Raw genomic sequence first — 14,745 nt, 5'->3', positions numbered from 1 at the left:
CAGTTTATCCATTCCTTGATGGACACTGGGGTAGTTTCCAGTTTGAAGCTGTGTGCAGAAAGCTATGTGAACATTCATGGAGGTTGTTGCGGGGACATCTGTCTTCATTTCTTTGGGGCAAATACCTAGTGGTGGAATTGCCAGGTCCAGGAGAGCTGTCCCTTGTCTCTGGGAGGAGCCGCTCTCTAACATGTGTGCTCACCCATGCCTGGTAGTTCCGGCCTTTCTGACATTAGCCACCCCAGTGAGCGTGTGGTCTCAATTTGCACCTCTCTGGTGACTAGTGATGTTGGCACCTTCCCAGGTGTTTCCTAGCCATGCACACATCTTCTCTTGTGAAGTGTCTGTTGAAAAGTTTTGCCCATTACTTTATCAGATCGTCTTCTTTTAATGCATGGGGGAGTTATTTATGTGTTTTGGATATAAGACCTTTGTCAGGTATATGTGGTAGGACTGTTTCCTCTCTGTGACTATGATGGTGTCTTTTGAAAAAAAGCTTTTAATTTTGATGAAGTGTCATTTATTTTTTCTCTTTATGATTATTGCTTTATACATCCTGTTCAAGAAATCTTTGCCTACCCCAATGCTGTGAATGCATTCTTCTATTTTTCCTTCTAGAAAGTATAATTTTAGCTTTTATGCTTAGGTTCAAATATTCTTCTGTATTGACTTTTGTGTATGGCATGAGATAAGAGTGGAGGCTCAGCAGTATCTGTTGGAAAAACTTTCCTGTTAAAATGCCTAGAAACAGCCTCACCATGTTTTGCTCAACTTTACGGTTGTTTTTGGTCCAGGATTAGTCACACCATTGTGGCTGGAAGCAGAAAGCCATAGCTTGTCTTTTAATGCAATTTGCAGAACTCATCTTTTAATAAGTGGAACTCATATTTATTGTAATTTCTACTTCCTTGGGATATACTTAGACTGTCTCTCTTCCATGGGAGAAAACTTGATCTATTAACTGCTCTGATGGCTGCTCCTACCTTAAAACAAATGTTTATGTTTTTCAAGAGCTTAATAAATTGATCTGAAAAATATCTGTCCTGCCCAGCACCTCCAAACAAAACCAGTGATTAGGCTTTCTGCAGGAATTCCACCCTTCCACCCGCCAGCCTTGTTAGAATGATCTAGAATTTTAATCCTGGATTGCTACAGACATATTTGTCTGGGGTGGATGGCTTGATCATTCAGTCCATAGTGAGTTTTACTAAGTTTTTTACTAACCAAGGGATTTTCCTTTGTATCTCCTATAATTTCTGGTTGTTTTCCTTTTCTGCAAATACTTCCTTCAACGGGATTTTCAAGAAGGATCTTGTGAGTTACCCTTCTGAAGTTTTGTGGGCTTCAGAATGTATTTTTGCCTCATTCCCGTTAGTGGTAACGCCACTGGGTAGAACATTTGGGTATTTTTAATTCGACACGCTGAAGCCCCATCCTCCCGCCTCCTGCCGTCAACCTGATTTACTCTTCCGTAGCGGGGCTGCATTTTCCCCTGGAAAGATTTTCTAAAGAACTTCCCACTGTCTTCATTATGTGTTGCATTAATGAATCTGTCCCATTTGGCACTGTGAGCCCTTTTAATCTGAGATGTTACATCTTTCTCCAGTTCTCACGTCTTCAAAAACTAGTTATTTTGCCATTCCCACCCCGTTGACTGATCATTTCTTTCTTCTTGGAACCCTCACGTGTGGCCGCTAAGGCTGGAATTTTCTGTCTTTATCCTTTCCTGATCGCGTCTCGGCCTTTTGGCTAAGATCAAGCGTATCGTTTCTTGAAGCGTCTCAGAGACTTCTGAAGCCTGGTCGTAGAGCTCACTGTGACAGGTGCCGCCGTGTCCACTGAGTCCTCATCTCTCCTTTTATGTTCACACACATGCTGTATCTCTGCTGGTTTTTCTTTATGCCTGTTAATTCTGGCTTCATGTTAATACCACTCCTTGCCTCTGTGAAGACATTATGATTTTTTCGTGTGGCACAGATCGTCAGTTTGTCTCTCTCCATGCTTTTGCTCCTTAGGTGTCTTATTTTCCCCTTGTTAGTACATCCCCTAAAGCTGTGTGTGTGAGTACGTATGTATGCGTGAGCGTACGTGTGTGTGTGTTTGTAAATGCATGCGTGCGTGTAGATATTTGGGGGGAACAGTTAATTGACATGTAATGGCTTCTTGTGGATGATGGTCACACACACACGTGTTACCCTGTGGCCCCGGCTTCTCACAGATTTCGAGCTGGGCTCTTAGACTTGCCAAGCCCCCCTCCTTGGCATCTCAGGCCAGGTTCGTGGAAGGGCAGGAGCCTCTATCAGGTGCCAGTCTTGCGGTCGGGGTCTTGGGGGTATCTTCTAGAAATGCATGTCTTCACTCCACGCTGCGGTCCTCAGCAGCTCCTCTTCATTAGTGCCTGCCTCCTGCTCCTACTCCTGACTCTGTCGGTGCTTCTCCACGTCCTTCTCCATGCGTGGCCAGCCATGGCTAGCTGCCTTCCTCCCCATGAGCCCAGGATCCACGCTCCCCTCCTGCCTCAGGGAAGAGCCCCTGGATTTTATCCAGGCTCACCACCACCCAGAAGAGACACCATCCCTGCCCCCCTCAGCTGGGTTTTGCCATGTGACTGATGCCTGGCCAAGGGGAGGTAGCTAAAGGTACCAAGGACTCTTTTGGGGATGGTCCTTCCAGGTCAAGGCCAGCCCGTCTCCTGCCCTTTTCTCCTTCCTGTGGTCTGAATGTGATCAGACAGCTGGAATGAGGGCAGGTGCGCTGTGTCAAGTGGAAGCTGTGTGGGGGACACGGACCATAGTTGGAAGGACACGTGGCAGCCCTCGCCACTCCCTGCACCTCTGAGAGCACGAGAACCAACTCCCATCTCGTCAGAGCCGCTGCTCTTCTTACTGTCGCCTGTAGCCACATCTAGTCCTATAGGATGCATTCAGTCATTCTGTTGGAGGTGATGATGTGTTCTGCCAGAACCTCTATTTTCTGGGCAAGGAGAGTGCAGTCTTTGTCGCTGGACACAAGCAGAAGTCTCCCAAGTGAGATTCACATTAACACTATTGTTTTTCTGAATATAGAAAATGTGGCTTGGCCACCATGACCCTTGCCCCTTCCCCCAAGGGGGCTGTGGTTTCTGGAGAAGCAGCAGCTGTCTTGTGGTAAAGGATAGCAGCCACATGATGAGGATGGTCAAACAGCCTGAGTCCCTACAAGTGTCCATTTCAGCCCTCAGGACTTTATGTTCAATAGCAAAATCCTCTTTGGTTGAGCCACTGCAGTCAGGTGCATTTAACTAAATGCAGCTAAACACAAGTCCTCGCAAATGCATGCTTCCTAAAGGTCTGTTTTCCACTATTTAAAAATTTTTGAGGTCGAGTCTGCTGTGGATTGAATGTCCCCCCAAAACTCACTGAAGCTTAACCCCCATTGTAACTGTGCTAAGAGAGCGGGAAGTCCTATGGTATTTGAAAGGTGGGGCCTTTAAAAGGTAATTGGATCATGAGGACTGTACCCTGGTGAAGGGATTGATCCATTCATGGAGTGATGGGTGTGGTTCTGATGGCTTTATAAGGAGGGTGAGTGAGCAGGTTAGCTCTCTCTTGCTCAGCCCATTTCTCTTGCCATGTGACACTCTGCATCACTATAGAGTCAGCCCATTTCTCTTGCCATGTGACACTCTGCATCACTATAGAGTCACCACCAACAAGAAGGCCCTCACCAGATGTTCCCTGGACTTTAGACTTTCCAGTCTTCAAACTGTAAGGAATAAATTTTATTTCTTTATAAACTACCCAGTTTCAGGTATTCTGTTATAAGTAACAGAAAACAGATTAATACAAAACATTGGTACCAAGAAGTGGAGTTGTTGCTCATAATGAAAATCTGAAATGTGGAAGCGGCTTTGGAACTGGGTGATGGTCAGAGGCTGGAAGAATTTGGAGGAGTAGGTTAGAGAAAGCCTAGACTCTGGTGAGGGCCTGGAAGACAAGAAGACCAGGGAAAGTTTGGATCATCTTAGAGACTGGCTAAATGGTGGTGACCAGAATGCTGACAGAAAAATGGACAGTAAGGGCCATTCTGAGGAGGTCTCAGATGCAAATGAGGAAGAGCTTATTGGAAACTGGGACAAAGATCATCCTTGTCATTAACTAGCAAAGCACTTGACTGAATTGTGTCCATTCTGGAGGGCTTTATAGAACATGGAACTTAAAAGTGATGAGCCAGGGAATTTGGTGGAAGAAATGTCTAAGCAGCAAAGCATTCAAGCAGCTGTGTGGATACTTGCAACAGCCTGTGCTGAGTTATGGCAGAAAAGGCATGAAGTAAAGTCAGAATTTGTAAGTCAAAAGAAAGCAGAGGGCAAAAAATTGTAAAACTCTCAGCTTGGCCATGTAGAGTGAGAAAACATTCTCAGCAGAGAAAACCAATGGTGTATCCCAGTGACTGTTTGCTAAGGAGATTAGTACAGAAGGAAGGGATTATCAAGAGAATGGAAGAAAGACCCTAAAGACATTTCAGAGATCTTCGAGGCTGCACTCCCATCATGGGCCCACAGACCTAGGGAGACAGAATGGTCTTGGGGAACAGGCCTGAGGCACCCTCCATGGCCTCACTGCCCAGGGCCACCTTGGGAAGCTGCTTCCCTCACCCTGGCTGCTCCAGCAGTAGTTAAATTGGCCACAGGTGCTGCTGGACCTGCAGCTTTGGAAGATACAAGCTGGAAGCCTTGGCAGCGTCCTCGTGATGTTAGGTCTGCAGGCTCACAGAATGCCAGCACTATGGAGGCTTGGGAGCCTCCATCCCAATTTCAGTGTATGTATGGAAAAGCCTGGGGGCCCAGGAAGAGATCTGTCACAGGGGCAGAGTCACTGCATAGAGCCTTCAGTAGAGCAATGCCGGCGGAAATGTGGGGTTGGAGTTACAGCAGAAAACCCCCATCAAGGCCATGCCTAGTGGAGCCATGGGAGTGGGACCACCCTGGCTACCCCATGAATTGTAGAGCTACCAGCGAGCAACACCAGCCTGTAAGAGCTGAAGCATGGCCTGAGACCAGGAAAGCTGCAGGAGCAGAGCTGCCCCAGGACTTGGGGACCCAACCTCTGCACCAGCATGCAGAGGATGCCAGACTTAGAGTCAAGGTAGATGATTTACCAGCTTTGAGATTTGATGCCTGCCCTGCTGGGTTTTGGACTTGTTTGGGACATGTTACCCTTGGTTTTTGGCTTATTTCTTCATCTAGGCATGAGAATTTCAGCCTTACGCCTGTCCCACCAATGCATCTTGTGCAGATGGCCTCACCCCAAGCTCTTCTGTGAGTAAGAGGGGTCAGGGAGGGGCATCACCAGGAATCCAGCTCTCCGCCTGCAGAGGCACGCAGGCTGCGGGGAGCACCAGCCTGGCTCGGTCCTCAGGGGCTCCCGGGCAGATGTGGCTGAGTCTGCCAGTGCCTGGGCCAGTCAGAGAGCTGCTGGGAGATTCACAGGTTGACAGGGACCTTGGGGCATGGCTGGGTGCTCCGGGCAGCTGCCTTCATATAAAACGGGGAGCCAAGCAGGTGTGGGGTGTTCCTGGGGGCTGCTCCACTGCACAGACCGGCGGGGGAGGGTGAGGAGACTTAGGGGCCTGTCCCCAAACTGTCTGATACCACCCAGCCGCTGCTCTTGCTGTGCTATTTTAAGTGGTCTCTAATGTAAAATCAGTTTCCTAAAGACAATTGGACTTACGTTTGAGACTGAGAGCACTGTTATCAATGTCAGAGGAGTAGGTAGAGAAGCTGGGGGAGGCGGGGTGGGGATGAGGCTGCCCTGTCCCCTGTGGACCCCCAGGCTGCCTCCTTTCAGCTGCCAGCTTGCTCTGTGATCTGCCTGGGCCCCAGCCCCAGGAGGAGGGCCCCATGACAAAGCCCACTCAGACACCCTCACTTGGCTGCTCAGAGAGCCTTCTCCATTCGCCAGGGGACATTTCATTCCCTATGCTGGAGAAACAGAGTGGCCCAACCAAGCTGCATCACTAATCACACAGTCTGGAGCTGGCTCAGCTCCTGGACAGAAGCCATGTGACCTGGCATCCTTCCTGGAGGACATGGGGCCAGCTTGGGAGGGGCCCCCACATCTGCACTTACGGCTACGACTTCCCCAGTGCAGCTGTAGCCGCACCTCCACTTCGGCTGTGTGCTTTGGGGAGAACCCATCTTAAAGCCGCTCTGAACCCTCTGACCTGTGACTTGTCTGTGCATCTGTCCACAAGCCTGTGAGAGTTTCTGGCGGTTGCTTCTGTCTGTCGTGTGGTGATGGGAGCTGGTATTGGGGCTGCTCACTGGCCTCGAGGGGACTCATCTCCGCAGGGTGCAGATGTTCTCTTCCGTGTCGACTCTGCCTGTCATTCCCTGTTTGGCGGTTTTGGAACAAGTGAGGAATCCTCCATGACCGTGGGTCTAGCTCTTGGCCGTGAGGCTGCTGTGCCCTCACCTGTATGGGTCCATGTTGTTGCCGCTGTCTCGGCGAGCGATCCTGTCATCAGCATCAGGGACTCTCCCAGCTCCTCCTCAGTACATTTCATTCTGCTTCCCCCAGTGATGCAGCGGGATGAGTGAACGAGGGTCCCTCCTGTCCCTGGCCCCTTTCTTGCTCAGTGCACAATGGGAATAGTGCACCAGTTACTAGACATTTGTTTGGAAAAAGAAGTGGAGGTTCCTGCTTCTCCCAGCGGCCACCCCCCACACTGTGTCAGACCCCTGTCCGGGACCGTGGTGGAGACACGGTGGAGAGGCCCAGGCTCACAGAGCATCCATAAGGGTTAGGCGAGAGACCCGGGGGCAGAGACGCCATGGAACACGGCAGGGTTGGGAGGGACAGTCTTGCTCTGAGACCCAAAGGCAAGGGGCTTTACTCCACATGGGGAGCGCAGCACAGAGGCTGGCGAGTGAGGGGTAGTCACTCCCTTTCAAGGATCTGACTCCTTCCTGGGCTGGGGACAGAGGGGGTGATGAGGCCATGGTGGTGCAAAGGGGCCAACAGAGTTGTGCCAGGGCTGGTGGGGTGCTGCTCTGAGGGGGAACAATAGGTAACAGTGACACCTGGGGAGGAGCCGCCTGCAGGGGCGCAGTGTGTGCAGAGGCCCTGGGGTGGGGGTGGCAGGAAGTGTGCTGGGTCTTGGGGCAGGTGGGGAGGGGTCTGGATTTCACCCCCAGTGGGGGTTTGGCAGAAGGTTGGGCCGTAGTGCTGGACCCTTTTCTCGCTGCTGTGCGGGCACGGTGGGTGAGGGCAGTGTGAGAAGGGCTGTGTGTGACAGAGGCGAGGGACAGGCTGCAGAGAACTTCTCTGCCCGCCATGCCCCATCTGGGGCTGTGGCTCCCGAGGGGGGAGGGGAGCTACACAGTAGCAGGGAAAAGGGCGGGGACACCGTCCGTCCGCAGTAAGGAGCAGCCACCTTGAGTTGACTGATGAGAACCAGTGGTTCATCTGGATGAGGAAATGCTACAGAGAGAGGGGCTGTGGGGGCTGCCCAGGCTCCTTCGCCACCCTCTCCTTCTATCTTCAGGTTCTTCCTGAGGTTTTCTATTCCAGTTTCTCCAGGACAGAGTGGCTCGTGGAGTCCACACAAACCCAGGGGGGCAGGCGCAGGTCACTTGGGGCAGCACAGGGAACCTCCTGGGAGAGGAGGGCAGACAGGTCTGGGAGCAGCCTTGGACAGCCGGCGCCAGCTCAGGACACAGCGGCCCAGCTCATGTCCTGCTGGGCCCGGACAGAGCACAAGAGCAGAGAGAGGCGTCTCCAGCTGGTCCGCTGAGCAGGACGAGGTCTCTTCCTGGCCCTGGGCTCTGACTTCATCCACGTATTCCCTCCCATCAGGAGCCCCCTGTCCACATCCCATGCCCATCCATGCCCTGTTCCCATACTAGCTCCTGAAACCAGCCCCCTAGGTGAGTCTGCACACAGGGGCCACCTGTGCGGGGCTCCTGAGGAAGGGCAGAAGTCATCTGTGGCCACAATCCCACCCCCCTAACCCCACTCTCTCATCCATACCCCCGGGCCTCCCAGGAGCCCTCCCACAGCCCTGTGCACACCCCACATCTGTGCAGGTGTTGGCCAGGCTGCACGCCTGACTCTACCTCCCCACTGTGCTAACCCATCAGGGCCTCTCCTGCCCTCGCTGGGCTCCTCCATGGCCCACGACCCCCACAGATGCCCGCTGCACTGACCCACGCTGCTCAGCCCCTCCGTGTTCTGCTGCCCCAGTCCAGGGTCCACTGGTTGACCCGGCCTCCACAGCACCTCCACGGCCACCTACCCGCTGCCTGCGCTCCTATCACCCCACATGCCCCTCCTTTCCTCGTGCCCCCAGCACGCAGGTGGATGGGACTCACTAGCTCCTCACTGAGGTCCTGGAGGCAGGCTCCCCTGAGGTCCAGGGCTGTCCCTCTGACTGGGGACTCCAGGCTCACCTGGCCGGGGGGAGATGTGCTAGAGCCAAAGGTGCGGTGGCAACAGCTTTCCTTTCTCAGGGGTCCTGTTCTGACCAGTAGGAAGGTGGAATCTGGCCTCCCAGCATCCAGTCCTTCAGTTGAGGCTAAGAGCTTGTAGGCCATGGTGTGGTGGGTCCCTGAGCCCCCAACAGGAGCCTTGTCATCGGCTCAGCAGTTGGTTTAGTTAGTGGAGGTGGAGGGCAGGAGGGGGGCACTGGGTGGGGGCCTCGTGACCCTTGTCTAGATGGGGGTGCAATGGGGACACTGATCCCTGAGGACACCATGCTCGTGGGGGACGGCGTGTGGGGAGAGGCAGAAGGGTAGGAGGGAGGCCGGCAGCTCTTGTGTCTTGGGAGACTGGGAAGCAGCTGCCTTGGACTCCAGGAGGCCAGGCAGCCTCCGGTTCTCCTGCCACTGGGGGGGTGGGCAGTGCCTCCATCAGGGGCTGCATGGCCAACACAGCATGAGGCCCCAGCCAGCCCCTGGGCACGGGCAAATCCGTACTTCTGTCCTCTCTGTGCCAGACAGGAGGCCCCAGGGGCCCAGGCCCGCCTGTCTGCTTCTTTCCCTCCATGATGGGCATCGGGGGCCTGGTGTTCTCTTGAAGGAAGGAGTTGAGCCTCAGCATGTGTGCTGCAGGGGACGAGGCGTCAGCAGCCGGGTGACAGCAGGCACAAGGCCTGTGGGGCCACACAGGTCTCCAGGCGGAGGTGAGGGCGGCGCGGGGCAGGGCGTGGGCCTCACTTGCCCTGGATGGCGGACTCGCAGGCTGGCTCACCAACTGGTACATGGAGGCCACGGATGGGGGCTTGCCCTGGAGGGAAGACGGGCCGGCTCGGGGACCCACGCAGCTGAGCGCCAGACCAGCCGCCTGGTGCCATCCCCCGAAATGCCCAACCTCTAGACTGAATCTAAGACCCCAGACTCGGCCTCACCCACCTTCTCTCCTCACTCCGCTTTGGGCCCCAGCAGCCCCTGTTGCAGGAAGAAAAGGAGAAAAGTGTACGGGGTGGGCAGGGGGGAGGGGGTGGTCTGTGACCCAGCAGGGCAGGCAGAGAGCAGGCAATGAGAGGTCTGTCGTAGTGGTCTCTACCAGCTGGTATGCTGCCCAGAGGAGACCCTCCCCCCAGCCTAGAGCCAGGCACCCCAGGCCCAGAAGCCAGGCCTGTGCCTGCCACCTGCCACCTTCCTCCACCTCCCCAGCTCCCCCAGGATCCTGGGTCCCACCCAAGGGAGCAAGCCCTATGGAGCTGCCGAAGCCCCCCCCCACTGCTTGTAGGCCAAGGTGGTCTCCCAAGGGTGCTGGTTCTCCAAGGGGAAGCTGCTGCCACCTCTCCTAGGTCTGTCCCCCCAGCACCCCCCAAAGAGCCCGTAGCCACACTCCCTCCCCCTCCACCCAGGTCTGTCCTGCAGAATCCGCCCCAGCTCCACTCTGACCTGCCTAAGCCCCAAGATGGAGCCCTGAGCAGCTGACTCTACTCACACAGTTCATTCCCTGCCTCTGGCTCATGGGTAGGGAGGGGACTTACCGTGGGCCCCACAGCCCTTGGGGATCCTCGCTCCCCACTAGTGCCCCTGGCCCCCGCCATGCCTTGGAACCCCTGCAAAGATGCAGAAGTCGAGGCTTGGTTTGAACCTCCAGTGAGACTGCCCCTGCAACTCTGTCTCCTGGCTAGGGCCCCACTGCCTGGACAGAGGCAAGACCCCTAGAGTCCCAGCCTCCCTCAGGCCATTCCTCCTGCACATGATGCCTCAACGCCAACCTCCCCAACCCGGTCCCTGCCCTGTCCACACCCCCAGCTGCCAGCCAGAGCTCATTCTGTCCCCTTGCTGAGCTCCAGCTGCCCCGAGTGTGACCACAAAGTGGCCCCCCACCCAGGTGGCTCTTGCATGAGGGCTGCCCAGCTGCCTACACACAGGCACCAAGTTCAGAGCACAGACCCCTGGGAAGCAGAAGGGGAGGTGGGAGGGAAAGTGCTTTCGAGATATGCAAAGGGGGTGCAGGGGAGCTGCCCTTTGCATCCTGCTGCTGGGCTCTGACACCCCCAGAAGCAAAGAGGAAGAAGTTCCAACAGGACAGGGTGAAGCCCCTGCCCAGGCCCACCCAGGCACCCAGTGCCTGCCTGCCCTGTGGATGGGGGTGCAGGTGTGCCGGGGGCTGTACAGATGCTGCATTTCCACACGAACCTGCCCCATGGGGCAAGAAAGAGCTTTGGCAGGACGCTCCTGCGCACAGATGCTCACGTGCCCTGCAGAGCCCTGCGGAAGGGTCTGGCAGGTGCCTGGGGTGACCTGCACAGTGGGAGGCAGTGTTGAGTCCCTTCTTCCCAGACCAACACTGCCCAGCCCCAAGGAACCTCAGGCTCATGGGCCCATGAGGAGGCAGTGCCTACCCTGGGGCCTGGGGTGCTGGGCAGACCAGCAGTCCCCTCCAGTCCTCTCATTCCCTGCCGGGCAAAGGAAAGGATGAGCTAGGGTGGGGACTTGTACCCATACATGCCCCTCCCACAGTGATTGGCACACCTGCAGCAGCCAGATGCACCCTGTGACCCATGGGCCAAGGCAGGCATGCACCTGCACCTTGCTGCGAGAGTAGATGCAGCCAAGCACCCCCCGCCAGGCAGTGACGGGCCCTGTCCCCGGAATGGGCTGGGGTTCCCCTCCATCCTGGCCAGGACGGCCTGCCCCATCCCCACCCCCACCCCCACCGCCTCCAACTACGAGACCTTCCCCAGGTCCACTTCTCTCCCACCCATGCAGCATCCAGGCCCAGAGCCAGTACCTTCGGTCCCTGGAGGCCAACTCTCCCAGGGGAGCCCTGGTGGCCCGGGTAGCCCTGGAAGAAATGGAAGTGCTCGTGGCTGGCCAGGCAGGGGATGAGATCATACCCAGAGGAGGAGGCCCTGCCCAGGCACACCACCCATGTGTCCTGCCCACAAACCCTGCCCTGACCACACTACCTGCAAGCCTGGGAGTCCATGGTGCCCCTTCTCCTCTTTGACCCCTGGCGGACTCTGGAGAGGGAAAGATGGACTGGGCAGCAGGAAGGAAGAGACGGGGGGTGGGGAGAGTGGGGAGAGGGCGAGACCTACCACAGGCCCATGGGCTATGCAGCCCTGTGTCCTTGGTGACCCCTGCTGACCTCCAGGATCTGCAGGTCCCATCTGTCCAGGTGGCCCGGGCTCTCCCTGGAGACAGGCAGGGGAAGGGGCTGAGGGGGCATCAGGGATGTCTTCACAGAGGAACAGAGGTGGCCTGTGGCCCTCGATACCCCTCCCCAGGAGGGCTCTGGCTAGATTCCAAGGTTGTACCTCCAGGACACAAACCAGTGAATGGCAGTGTCAGGATGTGTAGCCAGTTCCATCCACTCCCCACCCCAGAGCTCCCCTGCCTTGACTCTGGGTTCCAGTGGCGCAGGGGCTGCAGAAATCTCTGAGAAAGAGCGAGAAAATCCCAACAGGCCAGTTGAAGGAAGAGACAGAAGCCTGTCCTTGAGCTCTGAACCCCGAACGCCAGACTCAGACCTCACTGGAGTCCCAGCCTCTAAGGGACAGGTGAGACACCAATAATATTCAAACTGTTTGAGATCGGGAAAAAACAAAACAAAATGCTTTAAATTATATTTTGAATTAAGCAAAATAATATTTCAAACTCTATAAAGAAAACTGCAGGTTGTCTTATTCATAAATATCAGTGCAAAAATCCTAAATAAGATGTTTGCAGGCAGAATCCTGCAGCATGTTAAATGGCCGATGAGGACTCAGTGATCATGTTGGCCCTTTTGTGGATGTGAGAATAGTCCAGCACTTAGGGATATACCAAAGTTAATAGCTAGTCACTCCAAGAAGAATTAATTGATCATGTCCATTACAGCCGAAGAAGCACTAAATCTCATTTAATGCCCACCCTTGATTTTTAAATCTGCTAATAAAATAAGAGTAAGTGGATTTTACTGTCACATGACAAAATGTCTCTGTCTCAGCTTCCAACCCCACTACGCTTCGTGGACAGACACTAGGAGCATTTCTGTTAGCCAAGAAGACGAGAGGATCTGCTGTCGCCACTGCTTTTGGACAAAATTTTGGAGCATTCTCCAACACCGTCAGATAAGAAAAACAGAGTTGTGAGAATTGGAAAGGAAATGGTCATAGCATCATCTTAGGACCTGTCCCATGGCGTGGTCCAGGCCCTGGAGAGCAGCCTCCCTGGGGATCTGAAGGGCCCCTGTATCACCTGCGGCAGTGAGCTGAGTGGCCACAGCCCAAGGCATCCAGGTCAGAGGCCTCTGCATGGCTGTGACTCCCAGAGACCAGCTGGGCCTGGGATCCTCTCCCAATAGAACCACTGGGAAAATGCTGGATTCCATGCCAGAGAGGGAATCAGCACCCCACCCATGAAGGGAAGGTCAGGGCTTGAGGGACAGAGGCCCAGCTGGTGGGAAGGGTCTTAGCCCAGGCTCAGTCTCATGAGCTGCTGGTGGGCCTAGGCTCCTGCTGGTTAAGGGGCATGTGAGGGGGCCCTCCACACCTGCCAATGGTAGCGATATGTTGGCCAGAAGTTCCTGGCCACCCCCCAGGGGAGCAGCTGCTGGACTCACCAAAGGTCCTTGGGGCCCCAGGGGCCAGGGGGTCTCTGAGGAACGGATGCACGCAGAAGGGAAGGCTGGGCATGTCTCTTCATCCCTCTGGAAGAAGAGACTCCTGGCTAAGTGGGCCTATCCCTGGCTCTTGTCTGACTATGAGGTCACATAGCCAGGGACTCCTGGGTTCTAGGGAGACCTCCAGACCCACGCTGGGAGGCGGGGGAATGCAGGTCCTGGGCGCAGGCTGCTACCCTCCTGTGTGCACAGCTGGGCCCAGTGCCCGGTACCCAGGGAGTCAGGAGGACCCTGTGGAGTCCCTGGGGATTGAAGGGTCCTCTTCCGGTGGCTGGATGGACGCCTTCCTACCCTATCTGTCCCCCAGCTGGGACCCAAGGACACAGCAGCTGGGGCCTCCAGGACCATCCCGTCCAGCCACCCTGGGCTCACCCTCTGGCCCCTCATGCCACCTCCTCCAGGAAGCCTGCCCTGGTCTCACAGCACAGCCATGATCCAGACGGGCCTGTTCACCCTGGACTCTGTCGCGCCTGGTGGGCCCTCACCCTTCCCTCCTTGCACAGGACAAGGGCCGCAACTGCGCTGCCACCTGCCATCGCGGGGAGCTCACAGCACCTGTCCTTGTCTGCCCAGGTGTCGCTGCACATGATCTGCAGTGTCTGGAGCTGGAACTGTGGGGCAGGGGGACAAGGTCAGCCAGGTTCAAGGCTCAGAGCCTCCGCCAGCACTTGACAGGCCCAGCCTGGCCTGGCAGGGTGAGGCCCAGGCTTACCATGGCTGAGCTGCTTTGGGGGCCCCTGGCCTTGGCCAGCCTCACCAGCATGATGAAGCCGGTGGTGGGTGGGCTCCCCACCTCCCTGATGGGCCTCTCAGCCACCCTCCTGCAGTCCATGTATAACCTGACCTTGGAGCAGCTGATGGCCACATGCACCTGAACAGACAGCACAAGAGGGTCCCCCACAGCCCAGGCCAGGACCAGAATAGGAGAGCAAGTGTCATCACCTGGGGCCTGGGTGCACAATCCTGACTGCACCCCAAGGCTCACAGGACCCTGGGAAAACCCTCCTCACTGGGCCTCAGCTTTCTCTCTGCAGAATGGGCCACGGGACACCTGCTGCAGGCACCTCCCAGGGATTGTGGGGCCCGAAGACAAGGGCTAGGATGCTCTTTACCCGAGTTAAGACGGGAACAACCAGGGCAAAGAGATGGTGGGACACAAGCCCCAGACAGGCCAGCATTTACTCTCCAGGCAAGTTCAGGTGGTTTGGGGAGGAAGCCACGTGGAGACGGGCACAGCTTGCGTCGGGAGGCCACAGACAGGGCGATGCTGCAGTGTTTCCAGGACCTTGTGGAAGCTCCCAAAGAACAGCCTCTTCACTTCCTGCAGGTTGAAGGTGATTTCTTGAATGGCAGCCCTGGCGTCATGGTTGAAGTAGGTCAGCAACTTCCTGCCGGCTGCCAGGGAGTGGAGAGGAGCAGGTGAGAACAGGCCCCGGTCGAACGATGGAGAAAGACAGAGTGTGGGACTTGAAGGACCTGCAGCCATGCCACATCCATGGTGGGCAGGGATCAGCCCTGAGGATGCAGAGCCAGAGGTGACCCTCCATATGGAAGGTGGCCCCTGCTTGGGACACCTGCCCCCGCCAAGGGGGGGCACCGTTGCCCCTGCTGTCTGGGGAGTCCCACGGGCCTGGCC

The 14,745-nt window shown here is 55.9% G+C and overlaps 1 protein-coding gene across 1 annotated transcript in view; it reads right to left on the bottom strand.

The window, feature by feature from the left end:
• Positions 1 to 7,544: 7,544 nt before the first annotated feature.
• Positions 7,545 to 14,745, bottom strand: part of COL20A1 (collagen type XX alpha 1 chain) — a 43,226-nt gene continuing 36,025 nt past the window's right edge. The window contains 15 exon segments of the mRNA XM_063097823.1: positions 7,545 to 7,637; positions 8,354 to 8,450; positions 8,718 to 8,866; positions 8,979 to 9,085; positions 9,215 to 9,266; positions 9,392 to 9,427; positions 9,982 to 10,053; positions 10,846 to 10,899; positions 11,235 to 11,288; positions 11,413 to 11,466; positions 11,595 to 11,684; positions 13,050 to 13,136; positions 13,643 to 13,720; positions 13,822 to 13,980; positions 14,395 to 14,504. Coding sequence (XP_062953893.1) covers positions 7,545 to 7,637; positions 8,354 to 8,450; positions 8,718 to 8,866; positions 8,979 to 9,085; positions 9,215 to 9,266; positions 9,392 to 9,427; positions 9,982 to 10,053; positions 10,846 to 10,899; positions 11,235 to 11,288; positions 11,413 to 11,466; positions 11,595 to 11,684; positions 13,050 to 13,136; positions 13,643 to 13,720; positions 13,822 to 13,980; positions 14,395 to 14,504 — 1,292 coding nt within the window.

Source organism: Cynocephalus volans, chromosome 1 (genome assembly GCF_027409185.1).
Source record: "Cynocephalus volans isolate mCynVol1 chromosome 1, mCynVol1.pri, whole genome shotgun sequence".
Classification (NCBI taxonomy): domain Eukaryota; kingdom Metazoa; phylum Chordata; class Mammalia; order Dermoptera; family Cynocephalidae; genus Cynocephalus; species Cynocephalus volans.
This window is presented reverse-complemented; position numbering and strand designations above follow the sequence as displayed.